At 40.9% G+C, this 26,365-nt stretch overlaps 1 protein-coding gene across 3 annotated transcripts in view; it reads left to right on the top strand.

Annotated features, from left to right (window-relative positions):
• LOC137260924 (uncharacterized) overlaps positions 1-26,365 on the top strand; it is a 62,355-nt gene that overhangs the window by 27,805 nt on the left and 8,185 nt on the right. For 2 of the 3 annotated variants that reach the window (XM_067798478.1, XM_067798476.1), the window contains exons 2-11: positions 15,720-15,937; positions 16,757-16,843; positions 17,350-17,503; positions 18,409-18,559; positions 20,229-20,307; positions 21,945-22,037; positions 22,588-22,745; positions 22,885-22,934; positions 24,480-24,591; positions 25,176-25,349. In XM_067798478.1, the coding sequence (XP_067654579.1) occupies positions 15,720-15,937; positions 16,757-16,843; positions 17,350-17,503; positions 18,409-18,559; positions 20,229-20,307; positions 21,945-22,037; positions 22,588-22,745; positions 22,885-22,934; positions 24,480-24,591; positions 25,176-25,349 (1,276 nt within the window). Of the gene's footprint in view, positions 1-9,433; positions 9,598-15,719; positions 15,938-16,756; positions 16,844-17,349; positions 17,504-18,408; positions 18,560-20,228; positions 20,308-21,944; positions 22,038-22,587; positions 22,746-22,884; positions 22,935-24,479; positions 24,592-25,175; positions 25,350-26,365 lie in introns of those variants that run through there. The other variant, XM_067798477.1, reaches the window with a different exon arrangement.

The raw sequence follows: 26,365 nt of genomic DNA on the forward strand, positions 1-26,365 counted from the left end.
ATGAGTCCAGGTACACTTTCCACAGTAAATATAACAAAGTAAAAACATGAATTGACTGTATATAGATTTTGGTTCACTAAGCAGCATTACTGGATATGTCAGTGACACTAGCATTCCATGTAACATTTCAAACCACCAACCAATACTTGTCTGTATACTTCTTCCAGCACATGTTGAGTACTATCATGGAGAGAACGTGAATTTGGACTAAGGCAAGTGAGACTGGCCTAATGGTGTATCGATACGAAACAGAAAACTACTTTCGTGGCTCCGAAATTAACATTACGCACTTCGATAACAATGAAATTACATAAATAACTACTGTGACCCCCATGTCTCTGGAGAACAGCTTGGCATCGTCGTGTCATGCTGCGAATGCGTGTACGGACGGTACCAATCGGAATTCTACGCCATTCTTCCTGGAGAGCCACGAAAGGTGCATCCAAATTGTTGGGTTGAACAGGTCTGTCCCGAACATTGCGGCCAAGAACATCCCAAAGATGTTCGATGGGGTTAAGGTAAGGACTTTTAGCCGGCCATTGCAACATCCCGACAAACATGAGCGATGTGAGGGCGGGCATTGTCATGCTGGAACTCGAACATTCGACCTGCATGCACAAAGGGGATCACAATCGGGTTCAAGATCTCGTCACGATATCTTTCCCCTGTTATCCTGCCATCGACACGCACAAAATATGTTTTGTGGTTAAAGGTAAACCCACCCCACACCATAACGGAGCCCTTCCATAACGATCATGCTGTTTAATGGTGCAGGCACTATGACGTTCCCAGTCTCCAAACTCGAATTCGACCGTCATTATGGTCTAGTGTGTACCTCTCATCACTAAACATGGTGTTTTTCCATTGACGTACGGTTCTTCCTCCACGGTTCCGTGCCCACTGCAGTCTCAAGCGCTGGTGTTGCTCAGTCATGTTGGTTCCAACCAATGGACGGCGGCTTTTTCGACCAGCCGATTTAAGACGATTACACGTGAACAAATTCTGACGTTTGTTCTTCGCCTGAATTCCGTATTGATTTTGGGGGAGGATTTGAACCTGTCTCGCAGAGCAATAAGGCATAAGGCAAAGTTAAGTACTGTCTCGCCACGTTAACAATGTTTTAACCGTTGCGTTTGACAGTGCACATACATGTAACGTGTAAATCTAAATGCATGTAACTTCAGGAGCATGTAGTGCACGTGCATGGAAAGCAGGTTGAGTTTGAGTGAACTACTCTTCACGAAAACGATAATACATGGCGCTGATGTTAGTAAACAAAAATTTCGAACTGCCCGTAGAAACATGCGTTCCCTTAATTTTTTCCATATGTATATGTAATAGTACAAAGTTTCTTTCCTGCACATTTATTAACAGAAAACAATATAAACGGATACGTCACGTGATCACGGGTTCAAGCTGATTTACACATGGCCAAAACGGCCCTCCACAGCACAACACATTTTTCGTATAAGCGGATGTCCAAACAGTGTCAAATCTCAAATTCAGACTCACACATCCGACAAATGGCCAAAGCGGCCCTCACAAGACAGTACACTGTATCACTCAACAGAATCCATTACTAGTCAATCACACTCACACTAGGCGAGAACTCTCATATGCAACAAGTTTATGACGTTATGGTCCCGATGACCCTACGACAATAATGTCTTATAAATTCACGTGTACTTTTGTCAAGTTAGATACGAACTTTTACAAGTGCGGTCATGAATCCACGAGAAAATTATATGTTCAAATTCACAACATGCCAACCGACAAACCCCGATCATGACTTGTGCGCTAGAACGCACTAATGACACACCTGCTAAATATCGTAAACCTAACTTGATATAAAATATTCTATACGTTCACAGAACATCCTAACCAAAACCTATTGCAGTGGCTGACACGAAAAATGAAACATTTTCACCTGGGACTTAGTGCGACAAAATGTCAGGTAGACATTTTTTCCCACTGACGATGTACTCTACACTTGTGGCTTAAATATAGGTTTCAAAAACAAATTCCCGGGTTGCACAAGTTTTTACACATAGGCCTCTCTGACACATTCGAACTCAACATGTTTCACAAGCGAGCCTTGTACCCCAAACTAACTTATGTATTCGGTCGAAGACGCACAAAGATTTTCCGGGAACTTTTACCACCGGAACAATTGCGTTCGGGCTAATGTTTAGGCAAACTGTCGACGTCAGTGGGTTACAAATGGGAAAGTGAGAGACAAAAACGATGCTGCATATGCAAAATATAAGGAATGTGAACGGCTCTTTCGTAAAAGCATCGTCATCCAAAACGGCAGTTATCTAAAAACAGATTTGATGAAATCTGCGAAGCAGCAGAAGTAGATGTTAAAGACTTTTTCAAAATTACAAAACGTTACAAACGCTACAAAGGTAATACTGAAAAACTTACCTATGAATCTCAAACTTGTTATAAGAGGAAGGATATTTGCAGTCAGTTTGGACGCTACTTCCATTCACTAGCTACTCCTTTCCCGGGTGTAAAATGTGACTACGTATATGCCCTGAATGTGGAAAAGCGAATTGCAAATATTGTAAGAACAGATCACATCCATAACGACGCGGGGTCACCAGTACAATGGCCATTCACTGAAGACAAAATCCATTGTGCAGTAAAACGACTTAAAGTACGAAAGTCGCATGGTCCTGACGGTATTGTGAATGAGCACATAAAGAAGGCTGGTAGATCGCTGCTTCCTCATATTGCCTTACTATTCAAAGCCATTACTACGTCTGAATACATCACTAAATCATTTCTATAGGTCAAATTCTTCCAATACACAAGGGCCACGGTAAACCAAAAAATGACCTTGGCGATTACAGAGATAACCATGAAGGTTTGGGGGTATCATTATCTCATTAGCTGTATCAACATGGCAGACGACATAATGTTTCATCAATTTGGATGGAACATTTTCGTGATCGGAATAATCATTTGGAAGATATGAGCAGCGAAGAAGTCAGAGCGAGGTACCGTTTCAGTATTGAAGCGATAAAGCACATTTGTGGATTGACTGGCGACAGTCCACGTCCCATGACAGCGCGATCTGAAGCACTGAGTGTGGAATTACAGGTATGTCTAACCATGACTAGTTTCTTAATTTGACTTATAATAGACAATGTAATTAATATTCACGAAATACGCGCTGTCACACATGCACAGTAAATAAGATATAACAAAATACGGACGAAAGAAATCTACACTTATGAATGAAAACCCGGTCCTTACGCATTACAAATAACATATATTCTTTTGGTGAGAGCAAGAGTCATGTCTTACCCAGTCAATTTTAATGATTACATACCCAAACACCACTCGATCTTAAATTTATCGTATCGGTGTCCGACAATAATGTCAAGGCCACGGTGATAAGGGAGAAAACTCTTGTGAAATGTCCTAAACATAGCTTTGAAGTCTACGAAATACTTAGAACATTTAGAATTCGATGTTATGTGTTAGTAGCAAATTATGTTTTGTGAGTTTTGTACACATATATAATTTAACAGCTGACTTTAACTTGTACTACAATTAATATATCCAGAAAATAATTGATCTTCATAAAATATATAAAATGGCTAAAAGGGAAAGCATGTATTTCACAGTCAAAACTTTCAGCTGAAAATGTGATTTTCAGTAATGAAATAAATCAATAGCTAGTGTAAGGACTGTGAAATAAGTAGTACCTGCTCTGTGGATTTTGTTTCAGTATACTGAAGGCTTGAAAATAATATCTTTTTTAGATTTCAACCTGAATGCAGATATTAAACGCATAAAGGCACTACGTTTGAATGTATTCCAGGTGCTAGTAGCACTACGCTTCTATGCGACTGGCAGCTCCTTGCAATTGATTGGCGATACGTTTGGAGTGGAGGTATCTACTGTGTCAAGGATTGTTCGAAAAGTTAGTGTAGCGCTAGCACGACTCCAACCACAGTTTGTTAAATGACCAACCATGGAAGAAAAGAGTATCATAAGAAAGGAGTTTTTTCGTCTTGCTAAATTCCCTGGAACCCACGTAAGAATACAGGGCCCCTCAACAGACGAACCAGCTTACGTAAACAGAAAAGGATTTCATTGAATTTCTATAAACGTTCAAGCTATTTGCAACCATCAAGGTACACACTCTGACACATACATTTACGCACTTTCAATAAATATAAAATATTTTATGTCCTAGATTGCATGACAGTGATGTTAATACAACCTTGACGGCTTGTTTTCACAAATCCTACTTCATACTACTTGACTCGAATGTGTTGAAGCCACATAATCAGATTCGATATATAACGTGAAATTGTAAAGTGAAGTAATCATTATGTGAATGAATAGATTATAATAGAATATATTTTCACCTGTTCATATTCTCTACAATGTGAAGAGTATACAATAAGTAATTATACTATATTGATACTTATTTAAACAGAATTTGTTACTTTTCTATCAGGAAAGTTCACAAATGTAGTGGCACGGTGGCCTGGCAGCACTCCTGACAGTCACGTTTTCAAAATGAGTTAACATGGACAGAGCTTGCAAAATCAGAAAACTACTCTGCAAACAGGAATCATTCTCGGTGCCAGTGGATATATACGCTTGTCGTCTATTTCTAATGACACCATACATGCGAACTACGTCCGAAGACCAAGACAACTTCAACTGTGCGCACAAGAGGACTAGGGTCACTATACAGCGAGCATTTGGGTGGTGGAAACGCAGGTTCCACGTTCTACATGGTTAAATCCGGCTGAGTCCAGAGAGAGCATGCACAATCATAGGTGATGATATTTTATAAACCTAAGTCAGCAGTATGATTCGAGTACTTCCTAATATGTTCATTTCCCAAATCGACGGCTTATTCCATTAACAAAGGATGTTCAATAATTTTCCATAAATGAATGTTGTCTGGCTTCTAACTTAGTATATGTTCGGGACTAATATATGTCATTCTTTGTCAAGAATAAATATGTGTACTAAATAGTATTAAAAGAATATCAACCCTAAATCCCATTTTCCTAATTTCACATGTCCAGGTGCTTGTGCTGTTTTGCACGACATCACCATCGATTTCCGGGAACCCATGAGCGAGAGGGAAGATGGGGAGGATGAAGAAGGCGACCTCGGCGGTGAATGTGCTGGCCGAGAAGACGGACGGAACATAAGGGAATATATAACAAGAAACATCTTCAGTGCGGTGACATTCGTCTAACTCCCTCCACGACGTCTGATTCATCAGCTCGTAATAGGTGATTTCAGCGATGAGTTTCTTCTTCTGCTCAAGGAGGACCTCAAACTGGAGCTGTGTGACGTCATCAAGCTTCACTAGGAAATCCTCGACCCCTTCCCCTTAGTGGACGCCATGACTCTGAAACACTCTGTCAATAGGTCCTTTGTATTTACACCAACTGGCGACATGTGCAACGAATCAGTTAACCTACTGCTCAAAAATATGTGTCATACTAAACAATAAATTATTTTGTCATTCTTACCTTTGTGTTCTTCATAAAGGGTCAGCTGCTCTTGCTTACAGTAGTTGTTAATATATGCTAAATATGGTAAGACTGGCATTGTTTTACAGCTTGAATATGGGTACTGTTAAGCTTCCATACCTACATACTTGTCTTTGCCTACACTCTTGCTCTCCGCAGAGGACTCTAAATTGCCTACAGCTGCAAAATCAGCTGTGTAGCTACAGCTTGATAAATCACCATCAAGGGAGGGGACAACATCACTTTCCTGTTGCTCCTGCAAAACACGACTCAACACGTTCAATGTTTTTGGACAGCCTTGGATCTCGACGGTTTGAGCTTCTGAAAATAGATGGGCTTTTTTATTATTTCGTGTGGATTATTTATGTAACATGTCAAATGGGTGACACCCCTTAAATTCATCACCAGCTCACCTGGCAATGGATTGTTATCCCTTAGGATACAACGAGCATTACATTCATGAAAAGTATTTATGCTACACGAAATCTAACTCTATGGAAATTACATCACAGTACGAGTACTTTTGATATGGGTCTGTACTTGTTCAGCGATTTTGACTTCATATTTTAATTAATTGATTCAATGAAAAATCCCTAAAATATTCTTTACATTAAAGCATAATTAATAATAATGACAGCGTGAATGGTTATATATTTTGCACAACTTTTAACATATTGTCTTTTCTTATATATATTTACATTAGGACAGAAATAATAACAAGCGTCTGTAAAATATAACGGGTTGGGTTTCATGTACCAAAATAGTAACAGGGGGACTTCACTCTAGTGAGAAAAGAGTGAACGGCCTTAACATTGATTTGGACATTCGTTGAAACAGGACGCACGTTATGTGCAACGAGTGAAATGTGATTGAATAAAGCTCTACATAAGGTAAAAATCTAAAATGAAACCTGTTTCGACATTATGTTTAGAAGACGAAAGCGTAATGTCTTTGTCTACTCGCTATTTATCAACATAACTAAAATTAAAATGAATGATCTTTCTCATGCGTTGAAAAATTATATTCCTAGAATTATTTACCTTGTAAGGGAACACGAAATTCCACTCCGGCCACACCGTTGAAAAATGCTGAATCCGAATATATATCCATGATTTTCTCGATAGAAGAGGGAAAAGGCTTGGGGCATGGGCACCTTTTTTCTTCGTTTGAAGTTTTCTATGTGAAAACTCCTTTTTGGCATTTTGAAACATATTATTCCATTTTGTCTTGTTTTCTTTGGGCGTTCTTTTGCTTGAGACCAGGCTATTGAGCTCGGCGGTGTTTTTGTCCCATATCTGCTTCTTTTTGTCATTAGTAATGGAGTTTGCTGTTTAACACCTTCGTGCGATCTTCAACTAGGTCTGTTAGAAGTTGTACTTCACAACTCTCAAAATTTTTAAAACGACTTCTGACGACAGCCATCATGCAGACGATAGATTAGTTTTTGTCCGCAATGCATCATGGATTATAATTAGGGGATTCCCCTAGCTTAATGATGGTTTAATGACGAGACCTTCATCAGAGGCATACTTAGTTAATGGGTATTTAAGTAAGGGTTTATACAACCGTATTTATACACCTCATTAACTAATCAAACATTAAGAATTTAATCAATGATTAGTGTTTAATTGATGATTACTTAATTGCGCGTTGATACAACCGGGTCCTGGACAAATTCTAAGATAGAAGTCCCCCATCCTCTGCAACTTTAGGCGTCACTACGGTACTGAAACGGCCGTACTTACCTTAACAGAAAATATTGCATATAACAATGAAAGGATGTCGCCTGTATATTGTGCATTCTTGGGAAACGAAAAGGCATTTGATCGGGTATGGCTTGGTGGCTTATTTATTAAACTGTATGATATTGGAATTACGGGTAAACTATGGAGAATATTAAGACTCTCCTATAGCTCCATGAAATCATTTGTATGCTTTGAGGGATTTAAATCGGATGTATTCCCCGTGAATCAAGGAGTAGGTCAAGGTAGAGTAATGTCCGCCTGGCTTTTCGCATTATTCATCAATGACCTCCTGGGAATTCAGACTCTGACTTAACCCTGCCATGTGGTAGATCCCTTGAATACTGCTTGCTGACGACACTACTTTGATGAGTTCCTCTACCAAAGGCCTGCTGCAAAATCTCATCAATGTCGCTGGAAATTATGCCCACATGTGGCAGCTAAAATACAATGTCGGCAAGAGTGCGGTTCTACACTTTGAATGCTCAAACAATAACGTTAAAACCAATAATGTATCAATTGGTGATGTGCATGTTCCACACATAAAATCTGTTAAATGTGCAGGAGTATATATAAGTACAGGCAAATCATCACTTGAACGTACCAAATCTGCATGTGAAAAGTTACGAGTGCTCAAGAACACTAACCATCAAAATAGATTGTAGTTTTGTGGTCTTAATCCTATATCTGCAGCACGTATCTGGAAGAATTTAACCCTATCGTGTGGCCTTTACGGATGTAACGTATAGGGCAAACTGTCTCTTAAAGAGTATGAAATGCTCGAAGTTGTACACCGACAACTTTGTAAAAATGAGTTCAGGACTACACAAGCGGTATACACTACACTCCCAGTAATGTTGTATTGTATGCCATCGGGATTATGCCACTACATAGATAAAAGAGCAATCTACCTGTTAGGAATGTTATGTAATGCAAAATATAACTATGTTTTTAAAGTAATGTTTCTAGTTCGCCTTGGTCAATTTATGTGCTCAGATACTTCTACATGCGACGTACTAGCATGTAGTAGAAAATCCCCGATATATGATATGCTGCAACTTGTACATAAGTATAATCTAAACGATATACTAGCAAACTATGTCAATAATAGTCAATTCATTAATAAGGAAAGCTGGTCAAGGACCGTAAATGATCCCATTTTATTACTCGCCCATTGAAAATACTGTAGTGTAATGTTTTCACTTCAGTATTACAATACCGCTTGACGTATGACGTCAAAATGGTTCAAAGTTGTGACGTCACAATGCTACTGTTGATGTCACGATTTTACTAGTCCTTGCTTGACTTGAAAGCTGAGAGTTCTCACACTATAGGCAGTTTCGCCGCAGTTTCTGCCAATTTATGTTGGCGAGTAATAAACAGAGTACTAAACTCGCTACCGTGAAATACCATTTTCATTAAACTCGTTAAAAATTTAGTATCAAACTCGCTTTCGTTCGTCTGATACCAAATCATTAACTCGTTTAATAAAAATGGTATTACAAGGAAGGTCGTTTAGTATCCTCTATAAATCTGACAGAGACAATCTAGTTTATGTCCATCTTAACTCAAGACTTAGTCTGTCAAGATATATTAATGTAAGATCCAGTAAGGAACACTATCTCTGGATGCTAGCCTCAGAGAAGAATGGCCAGTTCACTGATATTGAAGACTGGTATTCTATGGATCAGCTGAAATCGTTTCAAGAGCATGTTATTGTAAAACTGTCGCTAATTATATTGTAAACCACATGTTTATGTATGTCATGTACGATTAATATGAATAAACTATCTTACATACATACATACATAAACACACACACACACACACACACACACACACACACACACACACACACACATACATACGTAGGTACATTCGGATGATATAGTTTCCACGGTGACCCTAATACTCTTCCGTACAAATCTCAAACATAATGAAATTAATGTTGTGTGACTAAATATTCTGTGTCAAAAACATCTTTGACACATTGTTATCACTGTAGTACTTATTTATTGAAATGCTTGTTTACTGCAATGCGGTGCTCTGGGCCCTGGATCCACCCGGTCCAGTCAACCACCTCCAACAAATCACAACCCAACGGTTGAAAGACTCCGCCACTCTTTAGTTTGAATGGGAAGAGATAAGGTATGACTGTGTGATTAAGTGAACCCCGTGAAGAGACCAGCCGCTGCGCTTCAACACGACCTACCGACTGACTCTACCCGTACTCACATGCAAACAAACTGTTGCTGTCACTCCTACCACAATGGCCAACGTTCTCAGGGAATGTGTGTATATTTATGTGTTGATTGGTCTCGTTCGAAGTATAAAAGGTAAGATGTCATTTATCATTACATCTGACCATTCAAGCTTCAAAGTTAAAAATATTCTGCGATAAAACAGAGACACATTTATCTATAAATGTAGTCGTTTTACACAAGCCATGATTTTAAGAGTTTCCCTTGGGCTATTATCATTGTTGGTCTGGTTCAAAGAGTATTAACTATACCGTGCGTGTTTAGGTACCTAGTGTAACAGCAATTGTCTCAGGATGTGCGTAGAAAAAAGGGTAGACGGTAGAATGGTTCACGAGGTGGCAGAAAGGGCAAAGAGTACACAGATGAGGGAAAACCTGGGTAGAAAGGTAACTGAGGCCAAAGTGAGTACATAGAAGGATGAAAAGGGAAGCAACGTAATTAAGAAAGGGCGGTATGTTCACAGACAATGGGAAAACTGGGTAGAAAAATAGCTAAGGGGAACGGGGAAATGGTTAGACAGGTAGAGATAATAAGACAGATGTAGGAAGGTGATGAGATGAGAATAGAAGGAAGAAATGTTTATAAACATAAAGGTTGACAGGGATTAGGTGTTGGAAGGCAATTAACACGCATGTTATGGGAGATGTGACTCTAGGTGACGTATAAAGGGCAGAAATGTAGATAATCATAACGGGTAGAAGGGAAGATGAGGCAGCTGATAAAAGTACACGTGCTGAATTGCCGTGGTGTGAGTTTAGAAATGGCAGGAGGATGTGAAAGTGGAGGGAAGAATGAGACTAGTAAGGATGGGAGAAGGCTACAAGTGTAGAATGACGGGCGTGAAGGGTGGAACGAGATCAGGAACTATGTAAGGTGGACAAGACGTATGTGAAGGGTAAAAACGACGTAACGCATTAACACACTACTTAAAACTGCCTCGGTTGTAAACCCACATGTACGTACTGGACACGCACCTCTCTGTTTTGAATGTATATACACGCTAAGAAAATGGGTGCATCACTGTCGTTCCCATGATATCCGATCTGTCGACAAAAATGACACTAGAAGCTTACTATTGCCTTTTTGCTTTCCACCTGTCCCCCACAAGGAAAATTCGCTGTGTTTATCTGACTGGCGACTTTGTACAAACATTCATCACGAGTAGCTAATAACGTTTAAAGAGGTTGTCTGTGCTGACAAAAAAGGATTTGACATAACGTGCCATTAACTGAACAGTGTGTAAGGGGCTTATTCGGTTAGAGAGACACTGTTTGCGGGACGTGTTCGATTAGATTGGGGAGCATAATCGGGACTGGTTATGGTGACACTGTTTTCCACGACGTGAATGAGTTTAGACAATAGTCCAGGAACTGTCAGCTCCTTGAATACGCCTGTTTGACGAAATAGATAAAAAATAGCAAAATCCAGAAACATTCCATGTCATAATGTGGGTGATGGGTGTGTTCGGGTGAGATTACATGTGTAACCCAATCGCGTGTTTCATAGCAGGTGCAGCAGGAAGCTTCTCCTTCTGATAAAATGCGGCGTTGTTCGATTGTCGGTGACTCGGTACAGATAGAAATAGCTATCCTATGTATGTTCCCAAACAGAAATGTATTTATTTACAATAACATAATATGCTTCAGTCTTTGACTCAACTACGTTGTGTCTTTATTACAATACTTACACGTTTGCATGGGTTTGTCAGTCAACATTTCTTAACAGAATACAACTGATATGGTCGGACCGTCTGTCCGTCTGTCTGTTTGTTTGTCTGTTTGTCATCTGGACAAGGCAATCTAGTGACCATGCATGACCATGGTGTCAGTCAAGTCAGCAAAACCCCGTTACTCGTCCCTTACGAAAAGCATGGTTTGCTGAAGATCAGTTCTCAGCAACTCATTCTCATTTGTTTATATGTAAGAGAGTGTCTAAAGTGGAACGGACATGTTTGGATGATATTGATAAATAATTTTCATACTATGTCTTATACTGCAACTCTTATCCTTATCTGCCGAAAGGTATTGTTATTGTATAGTGAGTCATATGAATTGTCATGCTCGCACCTAAAAGTAACGCACTGATATGAGAACATTGAGTATTTTCTTGTTAGGTTTACTGCGCATGTGCAGAATCAATTATATGTGTCACAACATCCACAATAAACAATCTAACTGCGCGTTAGATTCAGTCCGCTGGACGGATGAAATTGAGCATAACCCTGGTGATGGGATACTATACAAGAAACAGTTCATGTCTTTAGGGGTGTTGTGCAAGAACCTTTTTAAAATCATTTTCTGTTCACTATATATTCAGAGCAATATCATCCGTGACGTCTCTAGTTACAGATTCTCCCAGATCCTTGTCTGCGATACACGTGCTATATGGCAATCCCCTCAAATCAGTAAAACGTAATAAATATCAAATAAGGTTCTTAATTGAATAGCAGTCGATATTTGGGCGTTACGCCATTGCATTTCACAAAATCAACGTCTTGTATTCTCCACTTTATATAACGCAAAGCCCCACACATTCACCCCACAGATACACCCACCCTAACTCCTAGGCCAATTCCGCCTGATACATGGTCAGACACTTTTGAACCTATGCTTGAGTGCTCGTTTAAAGTGACATATCCTCTTCCAACCCTCCCCCCCCTCGCCACCCCCCAATTATACTACCCTCCCCCACCCACTGCAAACCCACAGAAATATGAACAGTGACAGTAACAATGGCAAGCATGTGACAAACAGAGCGAAGCAAGACCCCGAAATGACACATGTAAAGCCTAGCGAACAGTCAACAAATTTGGAAAGAATACTCAATGGCCCCCCTTTTTGTACTTATATTGCCTTTCTGGTGGAAGGGTATATACAGGTTCTCAAGCTGAATAATCACTGAAAGTGCCATGTGAATGTTTTTATGTATGAAGGAAAACACTATTTCTCCAAGGTGACAAAAACAAACAGGAAACATTCAAGCACAGCTGCGTCTAAGGAAACATGTCTGTTGATAAAAATATATAAAATATTGTCTATGCAGTAGAGTCTTGATCATCTTCAGAAACAAATTTGGTTTTGTGTAAAGTGGAAATTGCTGTGGAAATTGCTGTGTAAATTGTTCGACTGGATCACTGAAATGTTGTTAAACTATCAAATAGCTACACACATACACCTCACTCAGGAGATTTGGGAACCTATTTTACTCCAGTAATGGGAGACTCTGCCCACCCCCGAGGACTGCTAAAATATTCTGAAGGGGCGAAAAAACATGCTCTTTCGTGCAAGTTTCTGGCAACCCAAAAGAACAAGTAATTACACATACACATCGCCTTGTTTCCCTTTAACGTGTCAGGATTTGCTCACTAACCCACGAATACACTCATTCACTCAAGCACCCATCCAACTCACTCATCCATCGACCACACTCACTCCCGAGAGAACCTGCAAGAGATTTTGAAACCTATTTTACTCTAGTGATTCAACTCACTCACTCCTGTTGGCGTATTCTGCTTCTACTCCAAAATCCAAAAATATTCTGAAAGGACGAAAAAACACCTCTTTCATGTGAATTTCTGGCACCCAAACGAACAAGATAGTATTTATATGTCCGCATTGCCGAATTGCTTCCCTTTAACGTAACAGGATCTGAAAATATCTCGTTCAAACCCCCCGTTTTGCCAGTCACTAACATTTACAGCCTTGGTTCGCCGTAGTATCCCCGCCAGTTTGACACGGTGCCATGTTTCAGATATGGTCTCTATGCTGTAATTACACCGGTCAGTTCGCAGGCATTTTATGTAATGGTTACTACATCTAATTTCTTCCAATATCTCACATATAAGATACGGTCTGGTCTGGTAATATATTCAGACACGCAACGTCGATCATGTTTATGCTAATGATTTAGCCGTAACATAGTACAAAATGACTCAGACAAGGCACCATGCTACCTCGAGATGAATATCTTAGCCCACCCGTTATATTCGGGGTCTTTAAACAGCTCCACTGTGTAAAATATGTCAAGACAAAATAAGTTGTTTGTTACACTGATTGTATTTTTTGGAAATTTTTATAACACACTGTTTACCATTAAAAAAGGAAATTAACGTGAAAGAAGGTCTTGGTATTTGCGCGGGGTCATGACGTGTCATTTGGTGAGGACGTTTGTCATTGTGACGCTGACACTGCTGGGAAGGGAAGGGGGTGAAATGTATTTCATATTCGATTGCTGAAAGCCGCATTCAATGGGCATTACGCTATGTCTCCCAATGTAGCATATCTGGTATCATCCCATAAGACAAACCTCCCAAAGACAGATCGCTTAGAACAACACATTTTATGTTGGTTACATAAGGCTTACCTGAAATTTTGGGATTTCCAGATGAAACTGAGACAATGATCGTACAAAATTCTCTCAAGATAGAATACCCACTTATGTTCACAGTTGACAAATATACAATTTTGTAAATTAAATTACATGTGATAAAAAAGCACAATTTTGACAAAACGATGTAGTCATTCATCTGCTGTGACCATGGTGAATACTATTTTCTGTAGTGACTCTGGTAGCGATGGGTCAGTAAAAGGATTAGTAATATGCAGTTAGGGAAGGGCACAGAAGATAGTGTTGTTAATTTACTTTGTAGTGACTATGGGTCAGCTCATTAATTAAATAGGGAGGGAATGCATAGCTCATTTAATTAGTGTACTAATTGAGTTTGTCTTATGGCAGGTCTATCTTTTGGGAGTGAACCGTATATGTAGTTGACTTATATAGGCAGCTATTACCAATAGCAAAGGGTATTGAACGAAAAGAAAGAAATAGCATGTACATGTACGCTATAGCCTTTCGTCGAAGAATAGCCTCTAAGGCTTACTGAACAAAATAGCAATGGACGTCAAAACATTACTCCGTTCATAAGAGATGTGTATAAGATGCCTTTCATGATGAAAATCAATCCGTACCTTATACACAATTCACTTTAAAGAGTGCATAGAAACCCTAGACAGTGACAGCATGGCGCACCGTGTGTGCAAATATTATTCAATGCATGCATTTGTTTTGTCATATAAAGGACCAAGGTGTACACCATTGTTAGATGTGGGTAAATAGGGTAGAGAACAGGGCATATGCAATGCTTTACGAACAACTGTATTGTATTGTACGTAACGGGGGAAATGTGTTGTCCGTCTCAAAGCAGAACAAAGTGAAGAACTGTTTCATAGAAAGTTTTATACAGAGGCCATTAAGCAGGCAGGCTTTCTTGTATGCGGAAAATCCAACAAACGTGGAAATCGGTTCAGGCTGAAATTAATGCCTCTTACCCACATGAGCAAGACTACACTGGGAGTACCTGGTGGGCTTAAGGTTCATTCTACCATGACTTCAGTAAATACTGCGTTCGGTTTTAAATCAAATTTAGAGATATTATAATTTCGTTATATACCTCTGATTTCCCAACACAGTATGTTTATCTCTTAAGTATACTTTGCGCTGAGTGAGGGTGAATTTACGCTTTTATCAATATTCCAGCAACATCACGGCAGGAAACCATAAATGAGCTTCACACGTTGTATCCACGTAGGGAATCGAACCTGCGCCTTCGACGTGACGAGCGAATACTTTAACCACTAAGCTTCCCCTCCGCCCTATTTATGCTGGTAGTGCACATACTGGTTGGTGTGAGTCGGTTTGCGATAAACTATGGTCTGTAATGTGTTGGCAGGGGTGCGGGGCACAAGGACATCTAGGAAGGGCAGTTTGTTGTTGATTTCTCTCATCCATATCAAACGACACCGCCCCCAGATCAATAGAGATCAAGGTTACTTCATCCCCACTGCATGAACACATCAACCAATCCTAACTGGTCTTAGTTACCTGTACACACATGCCTGATTCCCCCAAATCCTTTCCAAACCCCAGGCATCGGGTTGTCTGCTTCGCTGACTTGGTTGATAAACAAAACAGCAACGTCAAAACGTCACTGTCTTTACGTAAAGGACCTTGATAGGATCGGATGTCAGTTTCGTTGACTTTGTTCATACTTGCCTTATCTCAGTTAGATATATCGATGCTCATTGTGTTCATTCACGGGATTATTTGATCTAAACTCGATTATGCACTGACCCCCGTCATATAGATAGAAAACTGCCTATCGAAATGATAATTTATTATTCATGACAATTCTTTTCCAGGAGAATATGCCTACGTCACTTCAGACCACTCGCTTGAAGGTCAAAGTCAATGCACATTGCCATCAAATGTCAAATTCACGGTGGAGACGGGCGATGAAACGTTGACCTTGAACCTGCGCAGAAACGACCATGTTCATCCAGGTGTCCCTTCCTATATAATTGAGATGAGGGACAGCGGTCAGACTGACTTCATCCTCGAGGAACAGGAGGGCTCTGAGGTAGGGTTCCACACAGGACACTGTGGTGATGTATAATTTTTTACCTGGCACCCTATCATGGGTGGGCATGGTTAAGGCATTCGCCCTTCATGTCGATTCCCCATATGTGTACAGTGGAAGGTGTCAAAACCGGCATCTGTCCAATCCTGCATTAAATCTCAGTCCCGTCTGTGGCGTCAACATTTATCATCAGCTCTGCAATCCGGCACGTTGTCTATAAACTGGATTATTTCTTCAGTCCCGATGAGTTACGGTTTAGACAGCTTCCACTGTGCATGGTGTGATAGACAGGCGGACAGACAGGCGGATGTTATAAGGCATCCATTCTCTTCTATGGTAGTTGAGGTTTGTGAGTGAGTGAGTGAGTGAGTTTAGTTTTACGGCGCTTTTAGCAATATTCCAGCAATATCACGTTGGGGGACACCAGAAAATGGACTTCACAAATTGTACCCATGTGGGGAATCGAACCCGGGTCTCCGACGAACGCGAACACTTTAACCACTAGGCTACCCCGCCGCCCCGAGAAGGTTTGTGTGATTTGTTCAGAAATATGACTAAAATGAGACCATCGTTAGCAATGGTGGAAAGAGATGAATTCCGGTTTGTTTATAGTAAATATACCCAAACTTCACATTTTGCTATGTTGATTTAAAACAAAATTAATTGATTATAAATAGCGATCGCTGAATACAGAGACTGTTGGATGCAACAGTAATGAATATTCATTTTTCCCACCAGAAACCACCAATGATTATCTCTCAGCATGTTCAGACATAACAAAGGTTTCAGTACAGTGTGCTTCCAATAATTGTCTTCTAGTTACGAGCGGCCTACCAAGACCCTGACCATGAGGCAGCTGTCTTCATCATGTGCACCGTGTCTTCCTCTGGAGCTGAATATGAGATGGTAGGACGGAATTAGACAATATCTGATATTCCTCGATATCCTTGTCCTGAATGTACAGTGTGGGACAGTAACACAATTGATACCTACGGCCATGTAAACAAATATCGTTCTTACAAATAACCATTGATCGACAACTAGAGTGAAAGAGTGAAAGTTTTAGGCGCACTCAGCAATATTCTAAATATATGGCGGAGGTCTGTAAATAACCGAGTCTGGATCAGAAAATCCAGTGATCAACAGTAAGAGCACTGAACGAAGTACCTGTGATGATCCCTGTTAGAACTGACCTTCAGTAACCCCAGCTTGTCAGATGTGACTGACGGGATCGGGTGGCCAGGTTTCTTCTGTTGACTTCTTCGTATCGAAAATTGCATAGATTGGTGTTCATGGTGTTGATCACTGGATTGTCTGGTTCATACTGTTATTTACAGACCGCTTCCATATAGCTGGAATATTGGTCCTCCAACATGGAAGTATATGAATGTATCTCTCTTTACCTCTTCCAGGAGGGTAGCCTTTTTGTGGGTAACGTCAAGTACCGTCTCCTCCCGTCCCAGTCCACGGTACCTTTCTACCGCCGACTGTTCCACTCGGGGAAGGAAAAGCTGTATTACGTGATCAGAGCTAAAGAGGACCTCCCCTTTGACGCCCAGATTAGAGGTGAGCTTCATGCATATTTAAAAAAGTGTGAAATTGTGCCTGAGTGAGTGAGTGTGGTTTTAAGCCGCTTTTAGCAACATCCCAGCAATATCAAGGCGGAGAACACCTTAAATGGACTTCACACATTGAACCCATGTAGGGAATCGAACCCGGGTCTTTGGCGTGACGAGCTAACGCTTTAGCCACTGGTCTAACCACACACACAAAATTATGTCTGAAAGAGAGTCTATTATGAATTGAAAACATCCGTTGTTGCTTATACCTGATGTATATTTCTTAATAAGTCTTGTCTTGACAAACAAATGGCTGACATCATCACCCTCGCCATCCTCACTTTTGACAAGATGGTGGGTGGGCGGTGAGGTGCGACGAATACTCTGAAAATGAAATGATACTGAATCTAACATCACAGTAAGAGAAAATTCAACAATGGTTGCGCAAATTCGTAGGTTGTGCAACAAGGGTTGCGCAAAATCTGACGTGTCCGAGCTTGACCGTCCCTCTCGGTCACCGCCCTCCGTGGGGTGCTTGAAAAAAGAGCACATGCACTCCCACCTCCCCTCACCTTCCTTTCTGCCAGTCAGTAAGGGGTCACGATCAGCTGTGGGTGCACATTCTTAGTTTGGAATAGTCTTGTGGTTAGAGAGCTCTCGACACCCGGGTTCGATCCCTTACATGGGCACAATGTGTGAAGCCATTTGCTGGTGTCCTTGCTGGTGTCCATGACATTGCTGGACTATTGCAAAAGGTGGCATAAAAACTATACACACTCACTTACGCAAATTGTATGGGTATTTGTTTTGTATATTGATTCTGTTGAATACCATGCGCTGAAAATGCAACAAATATATGACAAAATTATATATTTCTCATTAATAACCATTGTGTCTTTTCGTACTTTCAAGTTGAGAAGTATGAAGAGATTATCACAAACAGTCTCGACGACATCCGGTTACCTCCTGGACGTGTTGCACGTGCAAAACGTGCAGTTGCTGTTCCTACGGAAACCATCAATATTGACGTCATAGCTCTGTTGGACTACTCCCAAGTCCAAGTGTAAGCTGTTTACTTGTTTCTTTTCTTGTTTCTTTGTTCGAAGCCGCACTCAGCAATTTTCCACTGTCTGTAAATATTCGAATATAAACCAGACAATCCAATGATTGACATCATGAGCATTGATATGTACAGTTGGGTTGCGACATTGGGACATTCATTAACCATTACCCTGACCACTCGATTCTGTCCTTGGGACGAGCGTGTTTTGCTGAGGAAAAATTCCAACCAGTATCGACCAAACGGGTGTGTAACATTTTGTTTTGTTTGTTATTATACACGGCACTCAGCAATATTCCAGCTACATGGGGGCGGGGAACACCAGAAATAGGCTTCAAATAGGTATTGTACCCATGTGGGGAATCGAACCCGGGTAATGGAGTATGGACCAGACGATCGAGCGATCAACGGCATGAGCACCAATTACGTACCAAGGAACCAAGGCATCTTGCACGAGAGGAGTCAAGGTGGCCTAGGGGTTAAAGCGTTCGCCCGTCACACCGAAGACGTGTTGGAGGTAGCCCGGTGGTTACAGTGTTTGTTTGTCATGTCTAAGACCCGGGTTCGATTTCCCACATGGGTGTTAGATGTGAGGCCCATATCTGGTGTCCACCGCCGTGAAATTGCTGAAAGATTGCCGAAAGCGACATCAAATCCAACTCACCCAACAAGTGCGGTCTCTATGTAGCGATTGTATAGCCTTCCCCTTGGTTTGATTCCTACGTGGATGGTACAAAAGTTTGAAAAGTAACGGCATGAAATTATAAGTACAAGGCATTTTGTACACATAAACTCTAGATTCGTCATTCATGCTGAAATAATCTCGTTGACACTACACCTGAATCACGTGACCCGATAACAAATAAGTTATCTAGGTTAAGAATTCCCGAATTTATTCATCATAGTATAAATAATTATCTTACCACACACACAGGACGAACTCGATCATTTTAACAACGCACTTAATAGGATGAAGCAACAATACGCCCTAAACCGATTCATGTCGTGAAAAAATCCAATCAGAAACCACTGGCCCGCGAAGCAGCGTCAACCCACTGGGTCAATGTAACAGCTATGCTGATACAGAAGGCAGGCAACGCACTGTTGTAACCTTGGGAAAAACACACATCACCACAAAGTCTACAAAAACATAAGTTAAATTAAAGATTTCAAATAAATATGTAATAATGGAGTATGTGTGTTAAGTTATTTAGAACTATATAAAATGTTGTCAGCAGAGGATCAAGAGATACCACACCTCTCATAGGTTTGTATCAAATGTTATTTTTTTAAAAAGTATATCAACAGAGCAAAGCGCTCAGATAATGCTTCTGCATATTTATAATATAAGGAAATATGAGTATTTATATTTTTATGTATGATTTATTATATATGTGTCACATATATTTGTTATGCATTGCGCATATTTTTAAAAAGTTTAACACTTTGATCAATTTTGAAAATTATAAAGTGCATAATAAACAAGAGCTGATGGGCATTTCTAAGATGCTCTGCCTACTTTAACTATAATAGTTTAGGACAAAAGTGTATTTTGTCACACAATACGTGGGGGTAGTGCGAACTGTATTTCTTAAATTGTGTGGTAGAAGATATAGTAAATTCGACAATAGCCGACACTGTGGCATAACTCACTCACTCACTCACTTTTCAGATGGACGGCCCGAGCAGGGGGCGACACCGCAAAAGGAATAACGGAAATGAAGAAATACTTTGCGCATGTCATGAACGCGGTGAGTTGGTCTGAATCCTGGAAGGAACACTGTGGCTTCACACACAGTGAGAACGTAACGTATTGGCCACTGGTCGCGTTGTCGCACATCACGCCGGAAAATTTTTATTGGGTGTTTGGCTTGTTATTTAACCAGAGATGCCAACCTCTACGAATTTATCGTAGTCGCTACGAATTTTAACTTCAAACTACGCAATACGATTCCACTAGAAATCCTACGAAATTTGAATAAAATGCATTAAAATTCGGATATATAGACAAAAACATATATTTTCAGCGATGAAATACATTTTCGAACTTCACGTAATCATATTAATTCATCATATTAATGACATATTTGAACTGGAATGACTGCAAGTAACAAACGTAATTTTTGCGAAGCTGATTTCAATACCTTTGCGATTTGACACATTTAGTTCCTGCGGAAATAATTTAACCACCTGACATGCATGTTTTTCTCAGAATCCGTCATGATTTTGTTTATTTAGCTGACTACTAATTTTATGGTCAAACTACTAATTTTGTACGTTGAAACTACTATCTGTTCAACGCCGCACCCAGAAATATTCCAAGTATACAGTGGTGCTCCACCTATAATTGAGTCTGGACCAGAAATTCAGTTCTTTTCCCCTCTCTCTCTGTGGACCCACAAAGGCGACCATGCTTGTCGTAAGGGGCGATTAACGGGATCGGGTGTGACTTTTTGGCACATGTCATCGGTTCCCAGGTGAGCAGATCGATGCTCATGATGTTGATCACCTGATTGTCTAGTCCAGCCGAGTGCGGCGTAAAACTAAACTCTTAACATATCATTTTGGGGGGAGAAATGCGATAATATTCATTCCAGGATTCCATGCTCGGCTCTGTTTAGGAACGCATGCAATTGTCACGTATTCGTGTAGTTGCCGTCGCTGTACATGTATTGCTAAAATGACCGAAATTTGCTGGACTGGGATATTCTGTAAATCTATTTCTTATCAGTCATAGTTTGAAACTATAACACTAACACTACAGTGTTGTTGTTGTTTCCTTATTGTTGTTGTTGCTGTGGTTGTTTTCATCACGTGTCTTTGTTTAAGTACCTGTGTAGTACATTGTTCTGTTAATATTCTCCATCTTCATCATCATGGTTGTATACAGATCAAGGCACACAGATCAAACAACTTCAGTGCTTTAATGACTTAAATTGTTTGATAAATACAGCCTCAGGTAATTTTTACAACTACTTGCATTCGGTGATGTGTGGTCCTGTGCATAGAGAGCTCAGATGACCAATCAGTTGACGTAAAGCAACGATGGGTGGGGGGAGTCCCTAGATAGGTGATCGTGTTTGGCAGCACAACTCCTGTCAGTTTCTAGCCATTTCAGTCCTGCGCCACAACGAAGCACGTGTGATGCAGGTGGTCGCAATCTGGGCAAATGAGTTTGCTCAAAATAGCCTCTGTTTACACGGCAGAAAATAGGTAGCAGGTGGGATCAAATTTGTCACCATAACCTTCTAGCGCCTCACAGACTGCTCCGGTTATCGATGCAACAAAATCAGAGCGGACATTTTCAGCATGCTAATGTTAGCACTTACCCTGGTTAATGGAGTTCAGCGCGTTATAAATGCACTTATCATCATTTATTTCTTCACAGGTCAACCTTCGCTTTAAAAGCATCGACGAGAACAACATCGGCTCCAGCAACTACGCGTTTAACATCCAACTAGTGGGCTTTTTCATTGCTGTGGTACGTGTTGACAGGATGAAGCTTTGCATCTTTGCGCCCAAAACTGATCTGATATTGTGAGAAAATTGCTTCCCCTGGTTATGGTGGGATCCGCTGGTGTGGGTTCCAGAGGATACATTTATGTGCAACTTTGTAGACCTGGGAAAATGTTATGTAGCAAATGAATGAATACAGTTTTAAGCCGCGTTTAGTATTATTCCAGCAATATAACGGCGGGGTGCATCAGAAATGACCTACAAATGTAATGGCGATGTGGGGAGTCGAACCAATTTTTTTTTAAATTTTTATTTATTTTGTGTTTGTGAACGTGACATACGTCTTAAAACAACGTATGACCTCGACATTAACCACTAGGTTACCCCAACGTCCCTGTGTAGATATAAATGACATCTTAAGTATTATCGCACTACAATCAAAAACAAACTCGATTTACCCCCAAGATAGGTACATGTGGGTCACATCCTATAAACTTAATTTATGACAAAAAAAGCATTCGTTATTTGTTTATATCAAGAATATGACCACACGAAGATTGTTGTTTTTTCTCCAGAACGAGACATCCTCTCCCTGGTCCGAGCTAAACAGAGAGCACATCACGACCAACAACACGTGGCAACTCAACGCCACTGTAGTCCTCGAAGACTTGAAGACGTGGGCCGGTAGTTCCACAGACGTCCCTGCTTACGACCATATCATGATGTTCACAAAGTAAACAGAGATATACTCTTATACCAACTTCCACATATAAATATGTGTGTCTGTGAGCGCGCGCGCGCGCATGTATGTGTGTTGGACTATCGGACTCACGGATACACACAAATGAAATATATATGTAATTTACTTTCAGCTATGACTTGGTGACGGACGACAACGGTTTCCGCTTCAACTACACAACAGGTAGTAGTAGTAGTAGTAGTAGTAGCAGTAGTAGTAGTAGTAGTAGTAGTAGTAGTGAAGTGATGGTGGTGGCAGCAGTAACAGCAGAAGAAGAGGTTTCAGTCGTAGTAGTAGTAGTAGTGGTGGTGTGTGGTGGTGGCCGTAACAGCAGCAACAGCAACAACAGCAGCAGTAGTAGCAGTAAAAGTAGTAGTATCAGTCGTAGTGAGTGAGTTTGGTTTTACGCCGCTTTTAGCTATATTCCAGCAATATTACGGCGGGGGACACCAGAAAATGGGCCTCACACATTGTACCCATGTGGGGAATCGAACCCGGGTCTTCGGCGTGACGGACGAACGCTTTAACCACCGCCCCCAGTCGTAGTAGTGGGAGTAGTAGTAATAGTAGTAATAGTGGTGGTAGCAGAAGCAGGAGTAGTAGTAGTAGTGGTAGTAGCAACAATAACAGTAGTATCAGTCGCAATAGTAGTAGTAGTGGTAGTAGCAACAATAACAGTAGTATCAGTCGCAATAGTAGTAGTAGTAGTGGTAGTAGCAACAATAACAGTAGTATCAGTCGCAATAGTAGTAGTAGTGGTAGTAGCAACAATAACAGTAGTATCAGTCGCAATAGTAGTAGTAGTGGTAGTAGCAACAATAACAGTAGTATCAGTCGCAGTAGTAGTAGTAGTAGTGGTAGTAGCAGCAATAACAGTAGTATCAGTCGCAATAGTAGTAGTGGTGGTGGTAGTAGCAACAATAACAGTAGTATCAGTCGCAATAGTAGTAGTAGTAGTAGTAGCATCAATAACAGTAGTATCAGTCGCAATAGTAGTAGTGGTGGTGGTAGTAGCAACAATAACAGTAGTATCAGTCGCAATAGTAGTAGTAGTAGTGGTAGTAGCAGCAATAACAGTAGTATCAGTCGCAATAGTAGTAGTAGTAGTGGTAGTAGCAACAATAACAGTAGTATCAGTCGCAATAGTAGTAGTAGTAGTAGTAGCAACAATAACAGTAGTATCAGTCGCAGTAGTAGTAGTAGTAGTGGTAGTAGCAGCAATAACAGTAGTATCAGTCGCAGTAGTAGTAGTAGTAGTAGTAGTAGTAGTGGTAGTAGCAACAATAACAGTAGTAGTAGTAGTAGTAGTAGTAGTAGTAGTAGTAGTAGTAGTAGTAGTAGTAGTAGTGACACTGATGTACTCGTTTAGCTGCTAGTTAAAACACGTTGATTTTATGGACACTTCTCCCTATCTGTCTTATGTTTGTAATCTTTGGACATTATGGTTTGGATCAGCTGTCATGAACCATATTTTACTTATATCAGAACCTGTCAGCTTTGTGTTGAGGAAAGGTGCTGGTCTAACAAATTCATGGTACTGACAATTCAATACTCATAATTAGGCCGCATCTAAGATTCGAACCCGTTAGGGATTGCCTTAAGAATAACACCGCAACTATTCACCTCCGACAATTAATTCTACTTAATTTCGCGTTTCTCAATGTTCACTTTCTAAGCAAATCCATATTGAATTGTATACGTCAATCAGGCAATGTTTAATTCATTCAGGATTCGCTTATGTCGGCACCATGTGTGCTGGAGATGGATCAAGCGTGTCAATAGTGGAGGACCATGGAGGTTTTCAAAGTGTCGGCACAGCCACTCATGAGTTAGGCCACAGGTAAGTCTGGTGAAGAGCGTGAGTGGGTGTAGTTTTGCATCGCTTTTAGAAAAACACCCAGCAATACCACGATGGGTTACTCCTGAAATTGACTTCACACTACCCATGTGGGGAATCGAACCCGGGTCTTTGGTGCCACGAGCGAGCACTTTATCCACTACCCCATCGCTCCTGATAGTGGCTCTAGTCACTAACTGTTTCATAGCCACACATTAGTGGATCACACAGGATGGCATGCTGGTTCATACTTATGATCAGCAGACAAGGGAGGCAACTCACTTCAAACTACTGGGTCATCTGTACTCGTCACGTGCTGCTTACCTGTCACATTATGCAATAATACAATCAACTTCACCCACAAATATCTGAATAATTCCTTTCTCCAACACGAAGTCCCACATCGAACTGGGATGGCGTAGGTAGCCATTAAAGTGGTTACAGGGGGTCGTTCGTTAAGTCGAATACCCGACTTCAAATCCCCACATGGGTACAATGTGTGAAGCCCAATCCAAATGTCCTTCACGGCGATACCGCGGTAACACGGCGATAGGTAAAACCATGTAACTGAACCTATATACTTACAGCCTGGGCGCACTACACGACGGGACGGATAATTCTTGTAAGTCTGAAGACAGGTACGTGATGGCACCAATATCGCATGATGAAACTCCAGGCAACAAGTTCAACCCTTGGTTCTTCTCCACCTGCTCCGTCCAGTACTTCGCGGACTACATCAACACTTCCATCACAGCTGACCCGTAAGATGTGTCATGAATATGCCTCCTTGTGCGCGCGTGTGTATGTTCATGTGTACGGAGGTTTGCCAGAAAGTATTAAGCTTACATAACTTCCAGGCTGGTGACACCAACTAATCTTAGGACTGTTGTTGGACAATGTTCTTCGTTAGCATTTCCAGGTATTTTAATCAAATAGATCACCAAGTTCGAAAGCAACAGGTCCTTGAAGCACACTAAGGTATACATACGAGTACAGCTGGTTTGAGGTCGTCATTACCGGCATAGCGTTTTCCACGGAGATGTTCCTTCAATTCTGGAAATAGGTGAAAGTCGCCTGGGGCCAGGTGAGGTGAATATGGAGGATGAGGAACTTCTTCGACGCAACATTGATGTACTGCAGACTTTGCTAATCGAGAGGTATGAGACGAAGCACTGTCATGTAAAATCAGAACTCCAGCCCTCAACATCTTTCACGTTGTACTCGTACGAATACCCCAGTATTCTTCAAGGACGTGTTGCTTGACACTGTTGGGGATTGGGGGATTGGGGGATGGGGGTTGGCGGCTGGCGGTTGGGAGAATATGAATGGATTGCGGCGACATGGGTTCATTGCTTGGTTAGTTTGTTATACAGCGCCCCACTCAGTAATATTCCAGCTCTGTGGCGGCGATCTGTACTTCATCGGGTCTGGACAAGACAATTCAGTAATCGGTAGCTTGACCATCATCTTATGCATATGCCATTGGAATACGATGGATTGTGTCTGCAAGCCTGACCACTCGATCCCTTTAGTCGACTCTTACGACAATCATGAACTACTGAACACCAGGTCTAACCCGGATCTTCAAGGGTCGTATGGGTTATTTTGTGTTGGACTAAGAATATCGTTAATATACCATTATATCAATATTACCATACATTCACGGAGATTAGGTACATTGTTCCATTCAACTGCACAAGAAGAAAAGCAGACCGTCCATTGTACTCAGCTAGGGAGGAATCCTAACATCAATTTGCCTAATATTTGACTGTTTAAC

This window comes from Haliotis asinina, chromosome 14, assembly GCF_037392515.1.
Source record: "Haliotis asinina isolate JCU_RB_2024 chromosome 14, JCU_Hal_asi_v2, whole genome shotgun sequence".
In the NCBI taxonomy this organism is placed as follows: domain Eukaryota; kingdom Metazoa; phylum Mollusca; class Gastropoda; order Lepetellida; family Haliotidae; genus Haliotis; species Haliotis asinina.